The sequence below is a fragment of the Acipenser ruthenus genome, chromosome 14 (genome assembly GCF_902713425.1).
Source record: "Acipenser ruthenus chromosome 14, fAciRut3.2 maternal haplotype, whole genome shotgun sequence".
In the NCBI taxonomy this organism is placed as follows: Eukaryota; Metazoa; Chordata; class Actinopteri; order Acipenseriformes; family Acipenseridae; genus Acipenser; species Acipenser ruthenus.
The window spans coordinates 9,403,026-9,423,233 of NC_081202.1; the positions used below are offsets into that span (position 1 = coordinate 9,403,026).

General features: G+C 37.4%; 1 protein-coding gene across 2 annotated transcripts in view; it reads left to right on the forward strand.

Annotated features, from left to right (window-relative positions):
- Positions 1 to 740: 740 nt before the first annotated feature.
- LOC117419906 (A disintegrin and metalloproteinase with thrombospondin motifs 20-like) overlaps positions 741 to 20,208 on the forward strand; it is a 93,900-nt gene continuing 74,432 nt past the window's right edge. For both annotated transcript variants that reach the window (XM_058985752.1, XM_034033269.3), the window contains exons 1-3: positions 741 to 1,185; positions 1,551 to 1,909; positions 8,685 to 8,850. In XM_058985752.1, the coding sequence (XP_058841735.1) occupies positions 1,095 to 1,185; positions 1,551 to 1,909; positions 8,685 to 8,850 (616 nt within the window). In that variant the 5' untranslated portion in view covers positions 741 to 1,094. The remainder of the gene's footprint in view (positions 1,186 to 1,550; positions 1,910 to 8,684; positions 8,851 to 20,208) is intronic.

The following is a 20,208-nucleotide window of genomic DNA, read 5'->3' on the forward strand; positions in this document are numbered from 1 at the left end:
GCCGGGGCCATGTGTATTGCTCAGATCCGCCCCCTTTTTTTTCGGCTTCTCTCGGCTCCTATGGTAAAGTGTATTCATCAACATGACAAACAAGTGTAAACTATGGTAAATGCATAGTATAACTATGGGAGAAGCAAAGGAAAACTGCAAAGATACTGTGCAAATATACTTGGGTAAACTTTTATAAGTTTGTAACTTGCTGATAAAGATGGAACTGTTCTTCTTAAACTTACATACAAACAAAAGCATTGGCACCCTATATTTAATATAAGATAATTCAAGAAAACATGTTAAATGCAATTAATACGACAAAGACCAAAATACACAATTTCTTATAGTTTAACAAACAATCTTTATATATATTGGAGTATATATATATATATATATAAACAGGCACTTAAGCATTATGAAAAGTGAAATTGGAAATTACATTATTGACCACTTTGACACAAACCGTACACTACTTTCAGCTATTTAAAGTAAAACCACTTATGCGTAATACTAGGCATACCATCAAGGCTGCAAGAAAATTAACTAACAGAAAGGGAGTGTGATTCGAAAGGCACTCGCTTGACTCTTTGGTTTAAGTTAGAGCAAAGTTACTAGGACTTCTACCACTGCAACTGTAACAACACTAGAACCCCAGCAGCCGCAGTTGTGCAGTGTAAGAGGAAGAAGTGTGTAGGAATAGTAGTATATAACAGGCTGAGAAAGTCGCACTTGTGATTGGCGAAGCAGCCCCAGGGGCGGACCTAGTGTTTGATGTTGGTTGTGGGGTAGGGGGTGTTCTATGGATGGCCAAGGAAAGTTTAGCTGGCACCGATCCCTTCTGCTTACAAGTAGCTAAGCTAGCGAAGTAACTATACATCTAATCGATTTTTGGTAAATCGCACGTTTTGCTGAAGATGGTGGATGTGGCTGCTTTGTAATGCGATGAAGGGATTGCACTTTCCCAGATTTGTGCTGCAGAGATCCTCCACGGACCCGACGACCTGTTGCTGCTGACAAGCCGGGAGAGTAGTTGGGGAGACGCCGGTAGATTGAGCAGGCACTTCCCTGGAGACTAAAGCCCTCGTTTCTTTGCTGAGGGAATCATGCAGTTTGCAATCTGGTTAGTTGGGCTCCTGTGTCATCTCTCAGCACTCATCTGCATTTCCATGGAATTTAGATTTCATCCCAAACAAGGTAAGCCTCTTGAGTCATAGGGAAAAATGCACTGGTTATAGAAATATAAAGTTGAAAACGTTTGTGGATCATGGCGCTGAATAGAAAGCGCAATGTTTAAATAATGTGCAAATACCGTAATTTGTAGTTGCTGAAGCAGTTACTTTATCTGTTGTGTCGCTTGAAAAGTACTGGAAATAAAACTGCATGGTATGCTAACATACAGTAATCAGCATCACTTAGTTTTGCAGGCAGTAGGTTACACAACGCATAATATATAAATACACCAACTATAGTCACGCTTCTGTATAGTCAGTATACACCACATTTTTATAATATTACTAACTAGGTGTATTAGTGTTAATACAGTTTTATTTTTGTTTTAGAAAACTTCATCAAACAGCTGTCATTTTATGAAATTATCACGCCCGTCCGTGTGAATGGTTTTGGAGAAACATTTCCAACCACGCAGCACTTCAAGAGGAAGCGGAGAAGTTTAAATTCAGACCTTTGGGGGTCAAGAACTCATTACAAAATTGATGCCTTTGGGGAGCACTTCCACCTCAACCTCAGCGCTGACTCCGGATTTATAGCACCGTCCTACATGGTTTCACATCTAGGGGCAGAACACAGCAACAGGTCGGATTTACAGGAAGATAGCTCTGAGATAAGGCATTGCTTTTTTAATGGGCATGTCAATGCTAAAAGCGAACACACTGCTGTTTTCAGCATCTGCACTGGCCTTGTAAGTATTATTATTATTATTATTATTATTATTATTATTATTATTATTATTACTTAAAAAACACTTTTGCAATCACTACATTTACAAAAATATGTATTTGAAAATGCTCTGCTAGTTGCCATAAGTACTGCTGAATGAGTTTGCCAGGGCATTTGAACTTCAAGTTTGAAAGGATGGCTGTTGAGTGGTGGTGATATAGTATGTAAACCATATCAGCTGTCTTCTGATTTTACAACAAAACCTTGGTATTGGTAACACAAAGCAGCAGAGGCTTGTGAACTCCCCATTCTCCAGCTAACAAAACATCTCAAGTGTAATTGGTAATCTAAAAACGAACTGCAGTGCAGGGGGGTTTCCACTGAAGGAGTTAATAATGCGTAAGTGGTATCAGGAATTTAAATAGCAGAACACATTTTCTATCTGTGCCAAATCCTCAAAGCTTAACCTGGGAAATTAAAGTACAACCTAAAACATATTACAGTTTCTGTTGACTGTGATGTTGAAAGCACACCTGCTGTAGGACTTGTAAAAGTAGTAAATACTTGATGGTTTAACAGGTAAGAATAAGGAAAACGTGCTGCAGTATGTTTCCTCACAGAGACCAGGATGCTGGAAAACAAGTTTTAGCTGAATGCTGTGCTTCTGTGGACTTCTGCCATTGGCATTTAATTAGCTCATTGTAACTCTGTTGGCCCCACCTTGTCTATAGGTAAATAATAACAAATAACATGGTGTACAGCTATTTATACATATATGGTTTCCTTATAAAGTATGAGGTGAAGCCAAGTACTGTCAGTATATCAGCAATAGGAAAAATAATAAAATGCTTCCTGACAGCTTCTAATGTTTGTTATCTAATCAGATTTATTCAGTGCCCTTTTAAAAAGCTGTATAAAATAACAGGTATTGGATGAGTCTATAGATTTGAAAACTCTATGGACATACTAGCTTGTCAAACCCAACAGGACTAAGTCTGGTGTGATAACAGTAGCGTCACTGTACAGCATGTCTCAAAACGTTTATCAAACCAGGGAAAACCTTGAGAATCAGGATCTTTAAGTAAGCTATTGGCAGCAACGCCTAATTTCTCTGATAACCTTTCCAGCTTTAAGTTGACATGACATGAGGTTTTGTTTTAAAAGCAGGTTATAACTGTCCACAGAGCGATTTCCGTAGCTACCACTGCCATCTATCATTGGCTGTAGGTGGGAGCATGTCACAGAAGCTGCCTAACATATGCACTGATGGATGAACTCAACTCTCAAATTCATATGCTGAGGGTGTCATTAGAGTTAGGATTATATTGAGCTTAGTATCTGAACAGTAAGGTGGAGCAAGTGAAGCCCCACAACAGCACGTAATTTAGCTGACAGGGTGGGGGGTGGGGGGGTGGGGTGGTGTCAAAATGAGGTACACCGGGCGGCATTTATAGGGGTCAAAATAAGAGAGTCGGTGGGGTACCTCGAGGAGGAGTAACTAGGAGGCGTGTTTGGAGGCAAGGAGAACGGAGAAAGGAAAAACAAAGAAAGAATTACAAAGTAAAAGAATTGCGATGGTTTTGAGAACCCGGTCAGGTTACAGAAATAGCCCAAACAAAAAGTTTAGTCAGTATTCCTTGTTGGAGTTAGACTTTTGTTTTGTTTATTTTGTGTTTTTGTATTATAAATAAATATGCAGGTACCGCCCTTTTTACACCCATCTAGAAGTGTTCATTTTACACAAGGAAGACAGTGGAAAAGGTCCCGAAAAGTGGCAAAGCAACCCCACTTTGCCACACAGTGCACACAAGACAACCAAGGCAAAACTGTACAATACAAGTTTAATTTCATGATCAGATCTCACCACAAAGCATTGCACTGGAATGACAGGTACAACCTTTGTTTTTAATTTGTTTCAAAATGTACATTGAGCTGAAATGTAAACCAATAGGTCAGACAAAACAAATACTGTCTGCTTTAAATCTAAATGGATTAAATTATTGAAAGAATGCTGAAGAAAAAAATGCTACAGGGGAAACGCGTCACAGAAAATGAAGAATCTTGGAAACTGAAAGACAATAGCAATGTTGAGGTAGATGTCATTGTGTTTAAGCTGCCCTTGTCCATGTCCCTGGGGGAAGCAGAAATGCCCAATTGTTTGATTCACCTTTGAAGTGTCAGAGACAGCACACAGAAAATGATTGACTTGGAAACCAAGACTGGTATTTATACAATGTAGGCATGCTCCAGGAACATTCTGTAGAAGAAGGTGGAAAAATGTTCTTGTTAAAATGTGTACTCTTTAGAGTGCTCTGTGGCTTCCTGTCCTCAATTGTGTGCTATGGGGCCCTATTCACAAACCTTAAGAAATTTTAAGTACTGTTTAGTTAAGCACCATTTCAATTAATTGAACCAAATTTGCAGTTTATTTGTACGTTTTTCAACTGTGTTATACTCTATTCACACTACCTATATAATGAACAAACATCACATTTTGAAAACATAATTGTAAATGAAGTAAATGTCAGATACACAGTAGGTAGTGTGGGTAAGTTATTAGATAGGGTTTATTCTCATTTTTCAATGCAGTGTTTGGTAAGATTATGTTTATAAACACTATACAAAAACAGTTCAGTAGTTATGGACAAACCGAAGACCCAGAATTTGAGAATAGCGGTATTGTTATTGAGTATGGACTGGAGTCTGATACCCACATGAGAGTTAAGGCCAAATGACTGATATGAACAAGGCGATAGACACCCCCCTCCCCCCCCCCCCCCCCGCCCCACCGTATCCAAAGGGAAATTGAAGAAAACAAAAGGGGATTGCAGTTGGGGGAGGTGGGGGAATTGTTCACAAGGAGATGTAAGTGTCTGGTTTATTTATAATCTCCTGATTGGTTAATAGATGATGTAATGAGTGTGTGGTAGTCCTTCCTCCAGAACTAAAGTTATAAACCTCTATTCCTTAAAAGAACATTCCTTAAAACAGTGTTGTGTTGTGAATAATCTCTTTCAGCCTGCTTGTCTTGACTTTTTCCCTCTTTTTTGTGTTAAATTGGTACACTTATAATGTGTATCTGATACCCTGAGTCGAATGATATTGTTCCATCTTGGGGTACGTGTTGTGATAACGTGTTGTGTGAATTCTGCAGTGCGATCAGGTTTTCACTTTATTTGCACTCTCGGTTTGGATAAGCTACACGTAGCTCTTGTGGCATTTTATTTCCTTAGTTCATTACGATATTTTCAAAGAAAGTTTTTAAAGTTCTTTAAGCAAACATCTTAAAATTACTCACAGGTGTGTTATTATGTGATAGCTCTTCTCACTTTTTGTGAACTTTACTGTATCCCCAAATTACATTGCATGTCAACACTCTTCTATATCTGCATGCTAGGATCTAGCGGATGGTCTTCTCTTTACAAACTGAAAAGGATTGCAGTCATGTACTAACGTTAACATAGCTCCTTTTGTTTCTACACTGCACTCTTACAGTGGTATTAAATGGTCAAGTAGATCAGAAACAAAAGTACAAGTATCCTTTATATTGTGCTTCCTGGTTTAAGCTTTTAGCATATTATGGGTCTCCTCGAGTGATGTTATCCTCTAATGGTAGCCACAGACAGTACTGTGCTTTCTTCCTGCATCAGTAACAGGACATCAGACCTCATCTGTTCAGCCTTGAAAGCCATTATACTAGTAGTCTTGTTAGCTAAATTACAGTACTATTTGAAAGTAAACGTGAGTGGAAGTCATTAGTAGCCTTGGCATCTAATATTTTGGTGTGTAATCGTCATTATTGGTTATTTTGGTATTAATTAGTCTGTGTGAATGTACTGTAAAGATCCAAGTCTGTACTGCACATCGCTGGCTGGGCGCAAGAACATTATAAACAGAGGATACTCCATGAGCATTCATAGAGTGCTGCAGTTATTTCACAAACGAAGCTGAATAACCACCAAGCCCCTGAAGGGATCCGGTAATAAAAATACTCACTCAGGACCACTGAATATGGAAATGTTGTTCAATGCTAGATGTCTCAACTCTTCTTGTATAACTGCAATTATTAAAAAAAAAAAAACAGATATGATTGGTCTGTCTCATATGTAATCGTAAGTGCAATTGTATTTTATTAAAACTATTGTTCTTGGTCTCAGCCAGTGGCATGTTAAATACATCATTAAGGTTGGTGGATTACTATAGAGACGGTACTGTTCGTTATGTGTGTGAGACAGTGAGGGGTACCAGATCAGATTAAGACAGTGCCACTTTGGTATGATGCAGTAGTTTTTGTGTACAGTACTGTGCGACTAAGGTAGTGTAAAACAGTATTTGACTTTTCTAGTACTGTGTAGGTTTTTCAAATGAACTTTGATAAGGCGCAGAAACTATTTCTTAGAACGGATGTGTTCCAAAACACACAATGGTAATATTTACATTTAAACATAAAAAGGGATTACTGTTAACTTGCTAGAGCCATTGCCTTTCCTGATAAGCACTATTGGTTTAATTGGGAGATGGATTCTGTCTTTGAGAAATTCATGTAAACACAAAAAATGAATGGCTTAATATACATTATGGTACCTTAGGTGAAAGTAAGTTTGTGTAATAATTGAAACCCTTTTTTTTAATTGAACAATTTTTTAATAATAATAATAATAATAATAATAATAATAATAATAATAATAATAATAATATTATATTTTTGTATTATTATTTACAGTAAGAATACCTAATTGTAGTTTTGATTATGCCTATGTATTTTGAGATTTGATATGTAAAATTGTAAATAAATTAAAAAATAAATAATAAATAATTTCACACTTCTGTTCCTTTAGGACAGCATTACAGTATACATCACCAAATTGGAATGGATTGAATTACTGTAATAGTCCTATGGTTTTGGAGGCATATTTGTGTGTGGGACCTAGTTCAGGTGAAGAGCTTTTAAAACCTTTGTTTGGGGACAGGTTCATTTGTGAGCATTGCCTAGGGACATGTAAATCGACACCGAGAAGAGATTTTGGCAATAATGATTGTCTAAAAAGTACTACTGTGTACGCCCTTTTATTTAAAACCTGGGTACTTCTATTCATGTGTACCAGTTTCCTCCATTTCAAATTTGCTGCTCAGTTAAATTATAGAAGGGACTCAGTTTGACATCACGTTCAGGTTTCTACTGGCTGCCTGGCATTGCCTTTCTTTGGCATTCAGTTTAAGTTCATCCTACTTGTTCACTGGGTAAACCGGATCAGGTGTGTCATCATTATCATGCACATGTTCAGTTGTATTTTAAACTTCAGCTTCTTCTTTTATAAATAACAGACTGTAGCCTGGTGGTTATGCTCACCTTCAAAGAGCAACATAACAACTTAACAACAGAGTACATTTACATTAGACAAATCCGCAGTAGGAAACACTCCAACATGAGAAAATGGGCTTTCTGTAATTAGGGATTGAGCTTTATGTTTTAGTCTTCAGCAGACAGATGTTTTTATAAGTCACATGCTCCTGTGTGATGTTTAAATACATTCTTTGGAGTCTCTTTTGTAGAGTTAGGATAATGTATAACCTGCCTGGTTGTTTTAAAGGGGAGAGCTTAACAAAGGCTACACTGAATGTGGTTGGTTATAACAAAGACGTTCGTAATGGGTGTATATATTGGAGTCCGTCTTTTACAAGAGTTCTAGCAGACTTGTTGCAACTGTAGATTGTGGTACTTCATTGATTTGTTTTGTTATTTTGAATGTATATACAGTATGTGATGTTGGTTTGTGATTGTGTTTAAATATCACAAGTACAAATGATATTGGAGAGGTGGATATTGAGGGATACCAATATATTTAGTTAGCAAAGGTAAAACAGTCAACAAATGCCCACCCCCGGTCTTCTTTATTTACGTTGCTGCCATTGTGACTTCAAACACTGCTATATGGTGTCAACTGCAGAAACATATTTTTGGGGATAAAATGAGATACAAATGTCCCAACCAGCCATTCTGCATTCCTCGAAAAGCATAGGGGTAGCAAGGCTTGCTCATTAAAATATTTTCCATATATAGAAAGTGGAGTCTGTTATCAATTCGGGGCTGCTAAGACACAGTTTGGCAGTGGCCTCTAGTTCTCGGTTGTAAAGTGGTGAAAGCACTGTTGACATGTCACCAGTTTAAAGAATGTTCACTACGCTGTCGGAGCCCACAAAGCTAATAAGTGTAGATCTGATTCCAATTTCAGGTGTTCACTTTTTGCTAGTAACCTACAGAGCTTTCATTCAAAGCAACGGTTCATTGTCATTCTGTGAGTCACGCTAGAGTTTTATAATTATCAAGATAACGCATAATAAGAACATGGAAGAACTGCTAGATGATTACACAGTCCAGCCAGGTTTAACTTTACTGTTTCTGACATTACTGTTTCTGACCATGATTAAGTAGTCAAATGTTTCGAAGTGATGCTCCTTTTTTTTTTTTTTTTTAAGAAGAAACCCTAACCATATTCTTTTTCCATAAAGATGATTTCTTTCATGCTAAACCTCCAGAAAATCAGAATTTCTGTGACCTGAATATTTAAGTTGATCTTTCTTTGTGTAGTTAATCAAGTAAAACAAGTGAAATTAATTCACGTAGACAAACATGTTGGCTGAAACAAGTGTTTACTTGCTCAAGGCACTTGCCGAAACAATTTTTTCCCCTGCTTGACTTTCTTGCAAGTTTTGCGTTCTAATCTATGATTTGGTATTTTATCAGCTTTTTAAAGATCTCTGAAAAACTGAATTGATAATTTTTGCTTTTTCCACAGATTGGCACATTTAGAACCCACAATGGTGAATATTTTTTAGAACCACTCTTGAAATCAAATGGAGAAGATTATGAAGACGAACACAACAAACCTCATCTCATTTACAGACAAGAAATAAAGAAAGAAAAAACACTGGAGGAAAAAGTTAAACCATGTGCAGCTTCAGGTAAGGATGGGCATACTTCAAATCATTTGTGTTAATGTGGATAGGATTGAAGCCCTACAGACAACAACGTCTTGAGTTCAGTTTCTTCTGTCAAATGGAAATGTGTAACTATAGTAGTCGACGCACAGTGTGATTCACCAGGACCTCTGTGTTAGCCTTGGGGTGTTTGGTTTGCCCTCATTGCTTTAAAATTATGCCATTACAGACAACATAGTATGTCATCATTATGTCTTTTGTGAATTGCTGACTTCATGCAGATCATTTATATTGTCTTGTGAGGTTTAGGATATGACACTTTGGGCTTGATATATTAAGTAAAGTAAAATGTGCCGGTGGCAGGAATATACTGTCCAAACACTCTGCTCTATTGTGGTTACTAATGAGAGAACTTGGGCTTTTACTAATCACCCCAGAATGAACTTGCCCCAGCAAATGTATTCAACCCTTATTATGTAGTGTTTTTGAAAAAAAAAGCTAAGCTATGGTAAACTACTGTAAAATGGCATGTTTTTAGCCTGGGGGGGGGGTGAAAAGATTATAGATGCAGAGCATGTGCTGATGATGGCTTGTCAGTCTTGACTGTAAGAAAAATAAATGAAGAACAAACTAGTCAGTTGCAGGAAATCAATTGTTAGACGAGGGGTTATTCCAAGGATAAATCCCCACTGCCAGAATGGGACAAGATCTTAATGCCAAAATGCAGTTGTGAAATTTTATGTGATCTGAAAGTCCTAATCCCTTAATAATCAGGAATGGCTTGACAATTTTTAAATAACTTATTTGTTAAAAATATACTCCACATTTTACAAGAGGGGATATTTGCCATTGGACAGTGATTCATAACCTTTTGATGAATGCTTGTTCCCTTTTTGTCAATATACATAATTTAATTTGCATGTGACTTATATTTGTGAGCTGGTTAGAAACACAATACTACATAACTGCAATTTGAGACATTTTCTTTTAGTCTGTACTTCACGTGTGGTCACCAGCGATATCTGCTGGTAGAATCTGATTTTCTTTTTTATATAGCTTTCCCCATTTAGAAGAATTCTCCACAAATAAGCTTTCCCCTATAAAGTTCACTGTTGCATGAAGCACAGTTATCTGAAGTTGTCTTTGTGGGCGGCCTTTGTAGAGAAACTATAAATTCTATATTCACAGGAGGCTGATTTGTAGGTTGCCTAAACTTGTCATTATCTGGCAATGGTAAAAGACAGAAATAGGGGTTAAAGGGTTAAAATGATCTTCTGTCCTGGACAGATTATCACATTAAGCTGCCTCCCAGCATGTGGACGGAGCATCTTTGGAAATGAGTTTGTGTTGAAGGACCAGGTTGCGACTCAAAGACGTGATCATGTATAGATAGCGTCCAGTCAGTACCACATGCCGACTTAAGATCACTAATTATATTTCTTGGAAGGTTTTTGCCTATTTCTTTTTTGTTGTGTTATTTCTGTCATCTTTATTGTTTGTAGATTGGCCAGATCCTATTGATTTCCCTGTCAAAAAATCAGTTACCTCCAAGGACAAGTTATATTTCCTGTGACACTAACTTACACTAACAATGTTGAAGATGGTTAGAATTAAGCAGTAATATTAGACACATTAGTCTAATTTTAATACTGCTGTGTAGTTGTACAAAGGTTTCTCTGTTAGAAAGGCTGTTTGGAAGATACCAGTGGGTACCTATGCATGTAACTCATTGAAGGGCTAACAATTATAATGAGACATGAAAAAAAGACACCTGCAGCCATCATCAAAGTGCAAAATCCAGACAATCAAGCTGCATTAAAAGGGATTTCGTTGGAATAGTAGGTGCCCAAAGCTCTGGTTGCTAACGCTGTAAGATACCGTTTGTTTTCAGATATAATGACAAAGAGGCCTTTTGAAGGGCTGTGCTTGTGAGAGCACTTCTTAAACCCTCAGTTATTGTGCCATTTTAGAAGTGGTTCTTTCTTCGTCTGACTTGACACAAGTGTACTCTCTCTGTTGCGTGATGTGTTTTAGTGGTTCAAAGAAAACATTGGTGGAAAAAAAAATTGCAATATACACAAGGCTAATGAAATAAAGAAACTCTTGTGTGTCGCAAAGGAATCGCCAACAAAATTGATAAATATACACAGGTCTGAAGAATGTTTACATTTCTCTTTAAGTTCACAGCTAGTGTCCTTCCCCAGGGGTAAAGTGGTTATAGGAAGCCATAAACCTGTCCATTTCCTCCCCTCAAGCACAATGTAATTAGAGGCCACAGAGCTATTAGGCTTCTAGTATGTAGGTGTGTCATTGACTTTTTATGGATTCTGTGCTGCTGTAATACCTTGAAGCAGAATCTGTCAACTGGTCTGATTGTTACACTTTTAAAAATAATAATACATTGTGACCTTGCGATGGCATTGATGGATTGAGAGATACTGTGTCATGCTAATTTGTGTTTTGGACTTTTTTTACCTCAAGATTAACCCCAGTACACCAAGTAGTTTCTTTTGAGAGGTCAGTGAGAAATGTTGGCTTGCAGTTCCTGAAGACACTCCAATAGCAAGTGTCTGCTAATTACTGCACCTGGTAATCAGCCAGACAGTTTTTGCTTGTGCAGAATCTTTGATTTTCCTGCCTCCTCCTGCAAATATTTCAACCCATGACTTGGTAATGTGAATCTCTGACAGGCTGATATGTGGAGAGAAAAAAAAAAATCTGAACAATATAACAAAAGAGGGAGAACATTGGGATGCTTCTGCTATATCCATTATGCTGGTATTCCCTCTACAGCTAGGAAACATGTTTTTAAATAACCTTGAAAAGCAGTAAGTGCACGGTTGCTCTCCTGATTTAATATGGAACTGGTTCACTTTAATTGATGCAAATTAAAGATGTTTGTATTTGGCCACCACATGGGGTTACGCCATAGGCCATAGAGAGCAGCATGAAGCCCAATGGTATATATTTTTTTAAAATAATGTTATAGTTGTTAAAGATGAAAGTCTGGCATTGCTCAAGACTGGAGCCCCCTCCATCAAATCCCCAGGCCAGGTACCTACTGCAAGTTGGTATGTACAGACACAGGCATTCTCTACTGCCTTGCCAACGAGCATCACTCTCCATAGGAGGGACCACCGTGGGAGATGAGACGGGAATGTAGCTTTGGCTTATTCAGTCCAGGGCGTGTTTAAGCAAACACTGCCAGTTGTGCGGAATCATGCCAAATTGTGTGAAGATTTTTTTAATGTGAGCCCCAGTCCGTAAAAGGACCACCAAGCTCACTTTGCTTGTGAGGTTTGCACTGCTCTATTATTATTATTGTCTGCAGGAAGAAACTTTCCATTTAATCCAATGTTTTTTTTTATTTAAAGACACCCTGATTTTGTTTTACAGGTATTGAATAAATAAAGTTTGATCTGTTTTTACTGATATGACCAGACTGTCCAGATCTTTTTTTTTTTTCCTTCAGGTGTGGTGTAAAATCAAGATCCCACTTCCTTTGTGGGTGTCATTGACCCACTGGCACGTGACTGCCCCTGCCCCCTTGAGACTTTAATTGCATGGAGAATGCATTCAGAAAGGCTCTGCAAAATCTCTAATCACTATTTGCAGATACCATGCAAGACTTAATTAAGACTTCCTGGTTTTGATTGCTATGGGTGGCTGCAGTAAAAACTGACTCGCTGTCCAAATTTGTATTTTAATTTCTCAGATAGACAAGAATGCCAGTAGTCAACAGCCCCAACAGTTTTACTTTGTGAAACATATTATTTTTCATGCTGGGGGCTGTTGTAACATACATCTGAACCACAGCGTATTTTGAGCAAACTTGAAACCAATCAGAAATGTTGTCAAATGTATCTCCAACACCAGTATGTGTTACAATAAAAAAAAAACTCTACCAGGAGACAAGGATTAGGCCAGTATTCATTAATGTATGTCCAAAAGAATTAAACTTGGTTTAACTGCCTTAAATGAAACATGACTTAGTAGTGTTGTAACTCAAATTCCAGTTTTTGGACTCTGTGCACGTTGCTCCTCTGTGTATTTAGTAAAGCCTCTGCTTTTCAGTGTTTTCTCTTGTCACATTGAGCAGAGCCTGAAAACCAACACTTAAATGCAAATGCTATTGTCTAAAATCCTGGGCAAGCATTTTAGGTTTGCATCAGGTAAACCTGAAGACGGTCGTTTTCACTTCAGAGTTTCTTTATTGGTATTGAATTAAAAAAAAAAAAAAAAGACGGATTGATGATGCCTGCTTCTCTCCTCTGCGTCATCCCTCTGTTGCAAAAATACAACTTTATTCTGCTAATGTAAAACCCTTAAAACAAGCTGAATCGCTAGAGACTACCACATCATTACCAGCAAGGGCAACACCATTTTGGGGAATTTGATAGCATTCCCAAAACTGAAGAAACATCTGATGATTGATTTTAATGTTTTTATATTAAAACTTTTTTTTTTTTTAAATACAATTTCCAAATGGCAAAGTAGTGTATCTTTGACTCAGATTGTCAGTAAGCATCTTGCAGTACCATGTTGTATGAATACATTGGACAAGATTTGAAGTGTAGTGCAAAGAGAAAATCTGCCAGTTGGACTGGGAGATAATAATGGGGAGTTTTCTTGGCAGGTGCTGGCTTCTTGTATCAACTTGTTGCTAAGTAACTGGAGGATGTTTGCAGTAACGTGTGATCTGCAAGAGGGCTAACCCAGAACACATTCAGCATTAGCTGGTGCCAGCGTTATGTGACTCACCCAGGACTTGAACAGATACAATTAACAGATTTAAGTTGCATAAAACAATTATTGATCCCAGTTCAGAGAATTCAAAGTGCTGCACCCTAAAAAATAATAAGCAGCATTTTTATTTAATTTGGTGTTTGTTTTGCTTAAGGTTTTTGTGACTTGATGCAGACACTGACTTTTCAGTCTTCATGTGTAGTAAACACAGAAATACTTGTAATACTTTTGAACCAAGTGGATTCAGTCCAACAATACCAATACCCCTGCAGTGACCCCTGTCTGGGTCTAACTGCATTCTAAAACCTTTAGCAACTCTTTAACTCAGACACCTCATTTTAGTAAATAATATGGATTTTTTATTTTTATTTTTATTTTACCCTGATAAAGACAACTTCCGGTTTTAACAACATTTTCGCGGGAACCAGTCCCATCCTATAGACTTTAATTGTCTGCCTCTTAATGGCAATTTTTTTTAACCAATTTCTATGGCTACGTCACGTACACGAATACATCACACGCACTCACAGCGTCTATTTTATGTCAGTTTTCATAACTCAGCTGTACATTTGAGTCTGATTGTCGTAATAGCTTCAAAACGTGTAGACCTTTCTATAGCCAATAAAGTTCGGATTCTGGATGCAGTACGTGAACCCGGTGCTAAACAAATACGGGTAGCAGAAAAGTTTGGCATCTCAAAATCTGTTGTATCCTGCATTTTGAAATTGCCTACGAAGCTGCACGCAAAATTGAGAGTGATTTACATTACAGCTAGAGGTGGGGAATCATTCAACAACTACTTATTTTAAAATTATGCTTCTGTATTAAATGCAAGTACAATATACCACGTTTGTTTACTGGTTTTAAGGATATTGATAGTACGTTGTTGTTGTACTATGTGTACAATACAGTACTGTGTATACGTTTTTGTTTTACACATCCGTGTAGTATTAGTAAACAGTTGTTTGTTCTGATATTTGGTGTTTTTCGTGTTTATTTTAACACTAATGAACCAAGACATGTATTTCAGTGCGCTGTTTCTACAGCTGTAGTAGAATATCGTTTCTACAACTATAACATCGTTTTTCCATATACACACTTAAGTGTTTATTTTTGCTTAATAAGAAGTTTTTGCTGGGAACAGTGGTTGCTAATAAGCGGCAGCTAGTGAGTGTGTGTGTATGTGTGTGTATGTGTGTGTGTGTGTGTGTGTGTGTGTGTATATATATATACACACACATATATATATACACACACACATACTGAGCATCAAAAGAAACTTATCACTAATTAGGTGATTAAGTGCTTCAGTTATAGTCATTCAAGCATGTGATGGTCAAGGATGAATGATCGAGTAATTAAAAAGAAACCAAAAACATTTCGTCAATGTCCATCATCTATATACCTTTTCTTTTGATGCTCAGTGTGTGTGTGTGTGTGTGTGTGTGTGTGTGTGTATATGTATATATATATATATATATATATATATATATATAATATATATTTATGCATATATATATTTATGCATATATGCATGTGTGTGGCAAGGTGAGAGAATGGAGAAGGAAGAGGATGTGTATACACGAGTGTGAGTCCTTGCCTGGAATGTGGCTGAGGCGTAATTCGGTAATTTGTGGGCTAAGCAGGTACTGTGTGAACCTTAGTGTGTTCTTTAACTTGTAAACTGTGTGTGAAACTAGTGGTTTTGGCTGGTAAACGGCTTAGCCGTCCAGCTCAATTGAGGGATTTGGAAAAAGTTAGTTAGTATTCCAAGGGGAGTTAGGTTTTTGTTTTATTATTTTGTTTTTTAAATAACAAAAGTGCATGAAAGTGCTTAAACCCGCAGTTCTTGTGTCTGGGTCATTAATTCAAGGGTGCAAACCCACCTTGGCCAGGGGCTTTGCCAGACATATACTAGTGACGTTTTATCATCTTTTCCCATCTGTATGAAACGTACATGGTTACTTTTGAGGAACACTTTATACTTAAAAAATAAACAATAAATACTCATTCAGTGTCAAATCACCCAAACAACAATTCCATAAAAACAAAGCATACTATTTATTTATTTTTTATTTTTATTTTTTTTTAACTGTGCATTTGAACTTTAGTGTTTGTGGCACGACTGTAAGCCTGCTGAATACTATCCCACATTGAACGATGCCATCTATTTATTTCACAAAGCAATTTAAGCTCAACAGCATTTTTTTAAGCAGTTAAAAAACGTTGAATATGTACAGGCAAATGTTTTTCTTAAACGTAAAAAAAAACAAAAAAAAAAAACTATTCTGCTGTTTTCAAAACGGATGCGTTAGTTTAACTCAGCCTTTATTTGTGCAAAACTTGCACGTAAACAGACAAACCTCTTACCATACTTTTTTTTTTTTTTTACTGTAAAAGTAACTTATTTTAGACTGTGTCAAGCCTTTTTCATGTTAAACAAATCGACCCGACAAAGTAAGCCATTTGTTTTTATCCATTAGAATGTCTCCAATTGTCCTTCAGTTTAACAGTATATGCCTCACTTAGGTAAGAAAACATTTGCAATGTCTTGCTTTCTTATTTTCAGATGCATATATGCAGATTTTTTTCTTTTGCTCTGGTGTTAAATGTAGGGTCGACTCGCCATTTTATACTTTCTGTTTTGCTTTGAGAGAGGGAGTGTTGATGACATTGGTATGAACGTTCACTTAACAACGAATTAGGAAAGCGAGTCAAAGGTTAACTGCATAACTTTGTTGTTTTAATTGACCATGATTATTTCACTGGAGCTACAATGAGGGAAACTACAATATTTATATTTACAGATGCTTGGCTTGGGAAGTTGGCGGGTGGCGGAGAGTGGGGTGGTGATAACACGGGTAAAAATAGCACTGTTTTTATATTGGTGACATTTGTTCAGAGAGAATAACTTTGTTATATATAGATTATAGTATGGTTAAGTATTAGCACACTTTTTGTTACTGTTGTATCCTTGAATAGTTCCTGTGGTGTAGGTCAAATTGACTGTAATGGGCAGTTGGCTTAGTGTCCTAAAGCACAGGTGGTGATTAGATATGCATCAGTAGGCAGTAGTTAATCTATATTTAAGTGGAGGCTACTGTTTCATAATTTCAACAGACGTTTACCGGTAGTCCTTCACCCTTTCAGTGGAAATTCTTTAAACATTTTTTTATGCATCATCAACATTTACAGGAGCTGGGTTATAATATATCTTCACTTTGTTTTGCCAGGAAGTCTCACTTAGATCTTTCACCACAAATCTCTTAATAGTGGCTGGCTGTATTGAGGACGTCACCTAGAATTAGCCTGAAGTGGTGCTGAAATTGGACAGTGATATGTGTTTTGAAAGTAAATGTTTCAGTCATACAGGTTTGTTTTTCTCTTTCTAAAATCAATTTATCTTTAAAGAATCTGTCATTGAGGAGTGCACCATTAGTTTTTGGTTTTACATACAGATCACACAGACATCCCCTACAATACTTCGTCAGGGTTCTCAGCAAAGAAAAGTTACCCAAATATGTTTTGAAATCTTACATGACAGGCAATACATTTGAAATCGGACACTTTGAATTCTCATAAATGCTTTCTTTCTTTGTAACAATTCTGTCATACCAAATAGTTGACTGGTTAACAAAGAGTAAACCAATTTGATTTTTTTCCATAAAGGGCAAAGTATTAAAAAAAACAACTTTTTTTTTTTATATAAGCAATGGAACCCTATGTAGAAGGCACCTACCATGTTGAGCTTCCTGATTTGATAGAGGTTTTTTTTTTTCTTTTTTCTTACAATTCATTGGAAGATGGAAGACTGGCTCTGGTCCCGTTCTCCACAGAAGACAAATACATAAAGGGCATTAGTCATGGGATTCATTTGAAGTACCTCAATTATAAATAATTCAAGAATGTATCAGAGGTGCAGTTAATATTCCTCATTGTACATTGCCAGTCACGGTTGTCACGCACCCTGGAAATCTTTAGACTACTGTATATAAACTAACAAAATATAACATGTATACTTTTAAACATGTTTAGGCTAGAAATAAATAACACCAACAATTTGGCATTGCAATTTTACTAGATGATATTTCACCATTAGATAATTCAGTTAGGTCATATTTCCAGCGTGTAAAAAGTACTATATTTTACAATATACTCTAAGAGCCGTTCAATGTTTTCAGTATTTCATGATTTTTTGATGTGCAAGTCAGATTGTGAAATAAAGAGAGAACAATGTGTATGGATTTTATGATAATATATAGCCATGACGTTCTTGGGGATATGCATTGAACACAGAGCAATGAATAGCCTGCCACACACAACAACTGAAGACACTCTTGAGACCAAAGTTTAATACATGAAACTTTGAAAGGACCACTCAACCAGAGTTTGTTTCTTTGTTTGCGGCCTGGTTCTGTAAGGGAGATTGGCACTTTGGCACTTTGGCTCTTTCATTTTCATCTAACTAAATGCTTGCCAATACAAACAAATTACCCAATTGAAACATTTTGTGCTACTAGGTTCTTGCATGTTTAAAAGTATTTCTTTTTTTTTTGATTTACCGCAGATAATTTAGCCTTTGTATTTACAGATTCATAACAGATTGAATACAGAATACAAAAATAATGAAGTTGTAGCCAGCTGTGATGTACCAGGGATGAATACTGTGCATGCTCAGTGGGTAACCTAGTAAAGGTACTGTGGATGCTCAGTGGCTAACCTGGTAAAGCACTGCATAATCTGGGTTGAGGACCCTTCTGGAAATATGCATTGGCCTTTGCTCTCCCGCAGGCTGAGGAAGAAATAGTCTGGGTTTGGTTTGCTTCACCACTCCACAGTGACCCACACTGGTGATAACTAGGCTAGACCAGGGTCCTGTAGCTTGGCAACCTCTGAAGAAGTATTCAGAAACACAAGTAGTGTGGGGCAAAACTGCGCTGATGCGCTTGTATTTATTCAATTAAATAATACAAAACAAAAAGGCACAAGGGCCAAAATAAACCAACAAAAAAATAAACACAATAAACAAAACGAGTACCTCTAAAAAATTCACCAGTAGCATTTGTTTGTCTTTTCTTCTCCAAACAGTCTCCTGTACTGTCCAACTCTCCACCACCCAGACAAAGGATTTCCCCTGGCTTTTTTAGTGTGGGTGACATTGTATTTTTATAGTATGGGTGACATTGTATTTTTATAGTATGGGTAACATTGTATTTCTGGCAGGGAGGAATTTAACCCCCTCCTTGCCGATCCAAAACAAGTAATAGCAAAAATAATAGAAACAAATGCATATACAGACATGCTCAAATTTGTTGGTACCCCTCCACAAAAAACGAAGAATGCACAATTTTCTCTGAAATAACTTGAAACTGACAAAAGTAATTGGCATCCACCATTGTTTATTCCATATTTAATAGAAATCAGACTTTGCTTTTGATTTTTTATTCAACATAATGTAAATAAGAAAACAAATGAAAATGGCATGGACAAAAATGATGGGACCGCTAACCTAATATTTTGTTGCACAACCTTTAGAGGCAATCACTGCAATCAACCGTTTTCTGTAGAGCTCTCAATGAGACTTCTGCACCTGTTAACAGGTAGTTTGGCCCACTCTTCCTGAGCAAACTGCTCCAGCTGTCTCAGGTTTGATGGGTGCCTTCTCCAGACTGCAAGTTTCAGCTCTTTCCATAGATGTTCGATAGGATTCAGATCAGGACTCATAGAAGGCCACTTCAGAATAGTCCAATGTTTTGTTCTTATCCATTCTTGGGTGCTTTTAGCTGTGTGTTTTGTGTCATTATCCTGTTGGAGGACCCATGACCTGCAACTGAGGCAGAGCTTTCTGACACTGGGCAGTACGTTTCGCTCCAGAATGCCTTGATAGTCTTGAGATTTCATTGTGCCCTGCACAGATTCAAGGCACCCTGTGCCAGGTGCAGCAAAGCAGCCCCAAAACATAACCGAGCCTCCTCCATGTTTCACTGTAGGTATGGTGTTCTTTTCTTTGAAAGCTTCATTTTTTCGTCTGTGAACATAGAGCTGATGTGACTTGCCAAAAAGCTCCAGTTTTGACTCATCTATCCAAAGGATATTCTCCCAGAAGGATTGTGGCTTGTCAATATGCATTTTAGCAAATTCCAGTCTGGCTTTTTTATGTTTTTCTGTCAAAAGTGGAGTCCTCCTGGGTCTTCTTCCATGGAGCCCACTTTCACTCAAAAAGCGACGGATGGTGCGATCAGAAACTGATGTACCTTCACCTTGGAGTTCAGCTTGTATCTCTTTGGCAGTTATCCTTGGTTCTTTTTCTACCATTCGCACTATCCTTCTGTTCACTCTGAGGTCGATTTTCCTTTTGCGGCCGCGCCCAGGGAGGTTGGCTACAGTTCAATGGACCTCAAACTTCTTAATAATATTTGCAACTGTTGTCACAGGAACATCAAGCTGCTTGGAGATGGTCTTGTAGCCTTTACCTTTACCATGCTGGTCTATTATTTTCTTTCTGATCTCCTCAGACAACTCTCTCCTTTGCTTTCTCTGGTCCATGTTCAGTGTGGTGCACACAATGATACCAAACAGCACAGTGACATTTTTTCACCATTTAAATAGGCTGAATGACTGATTACAAGATAGGAG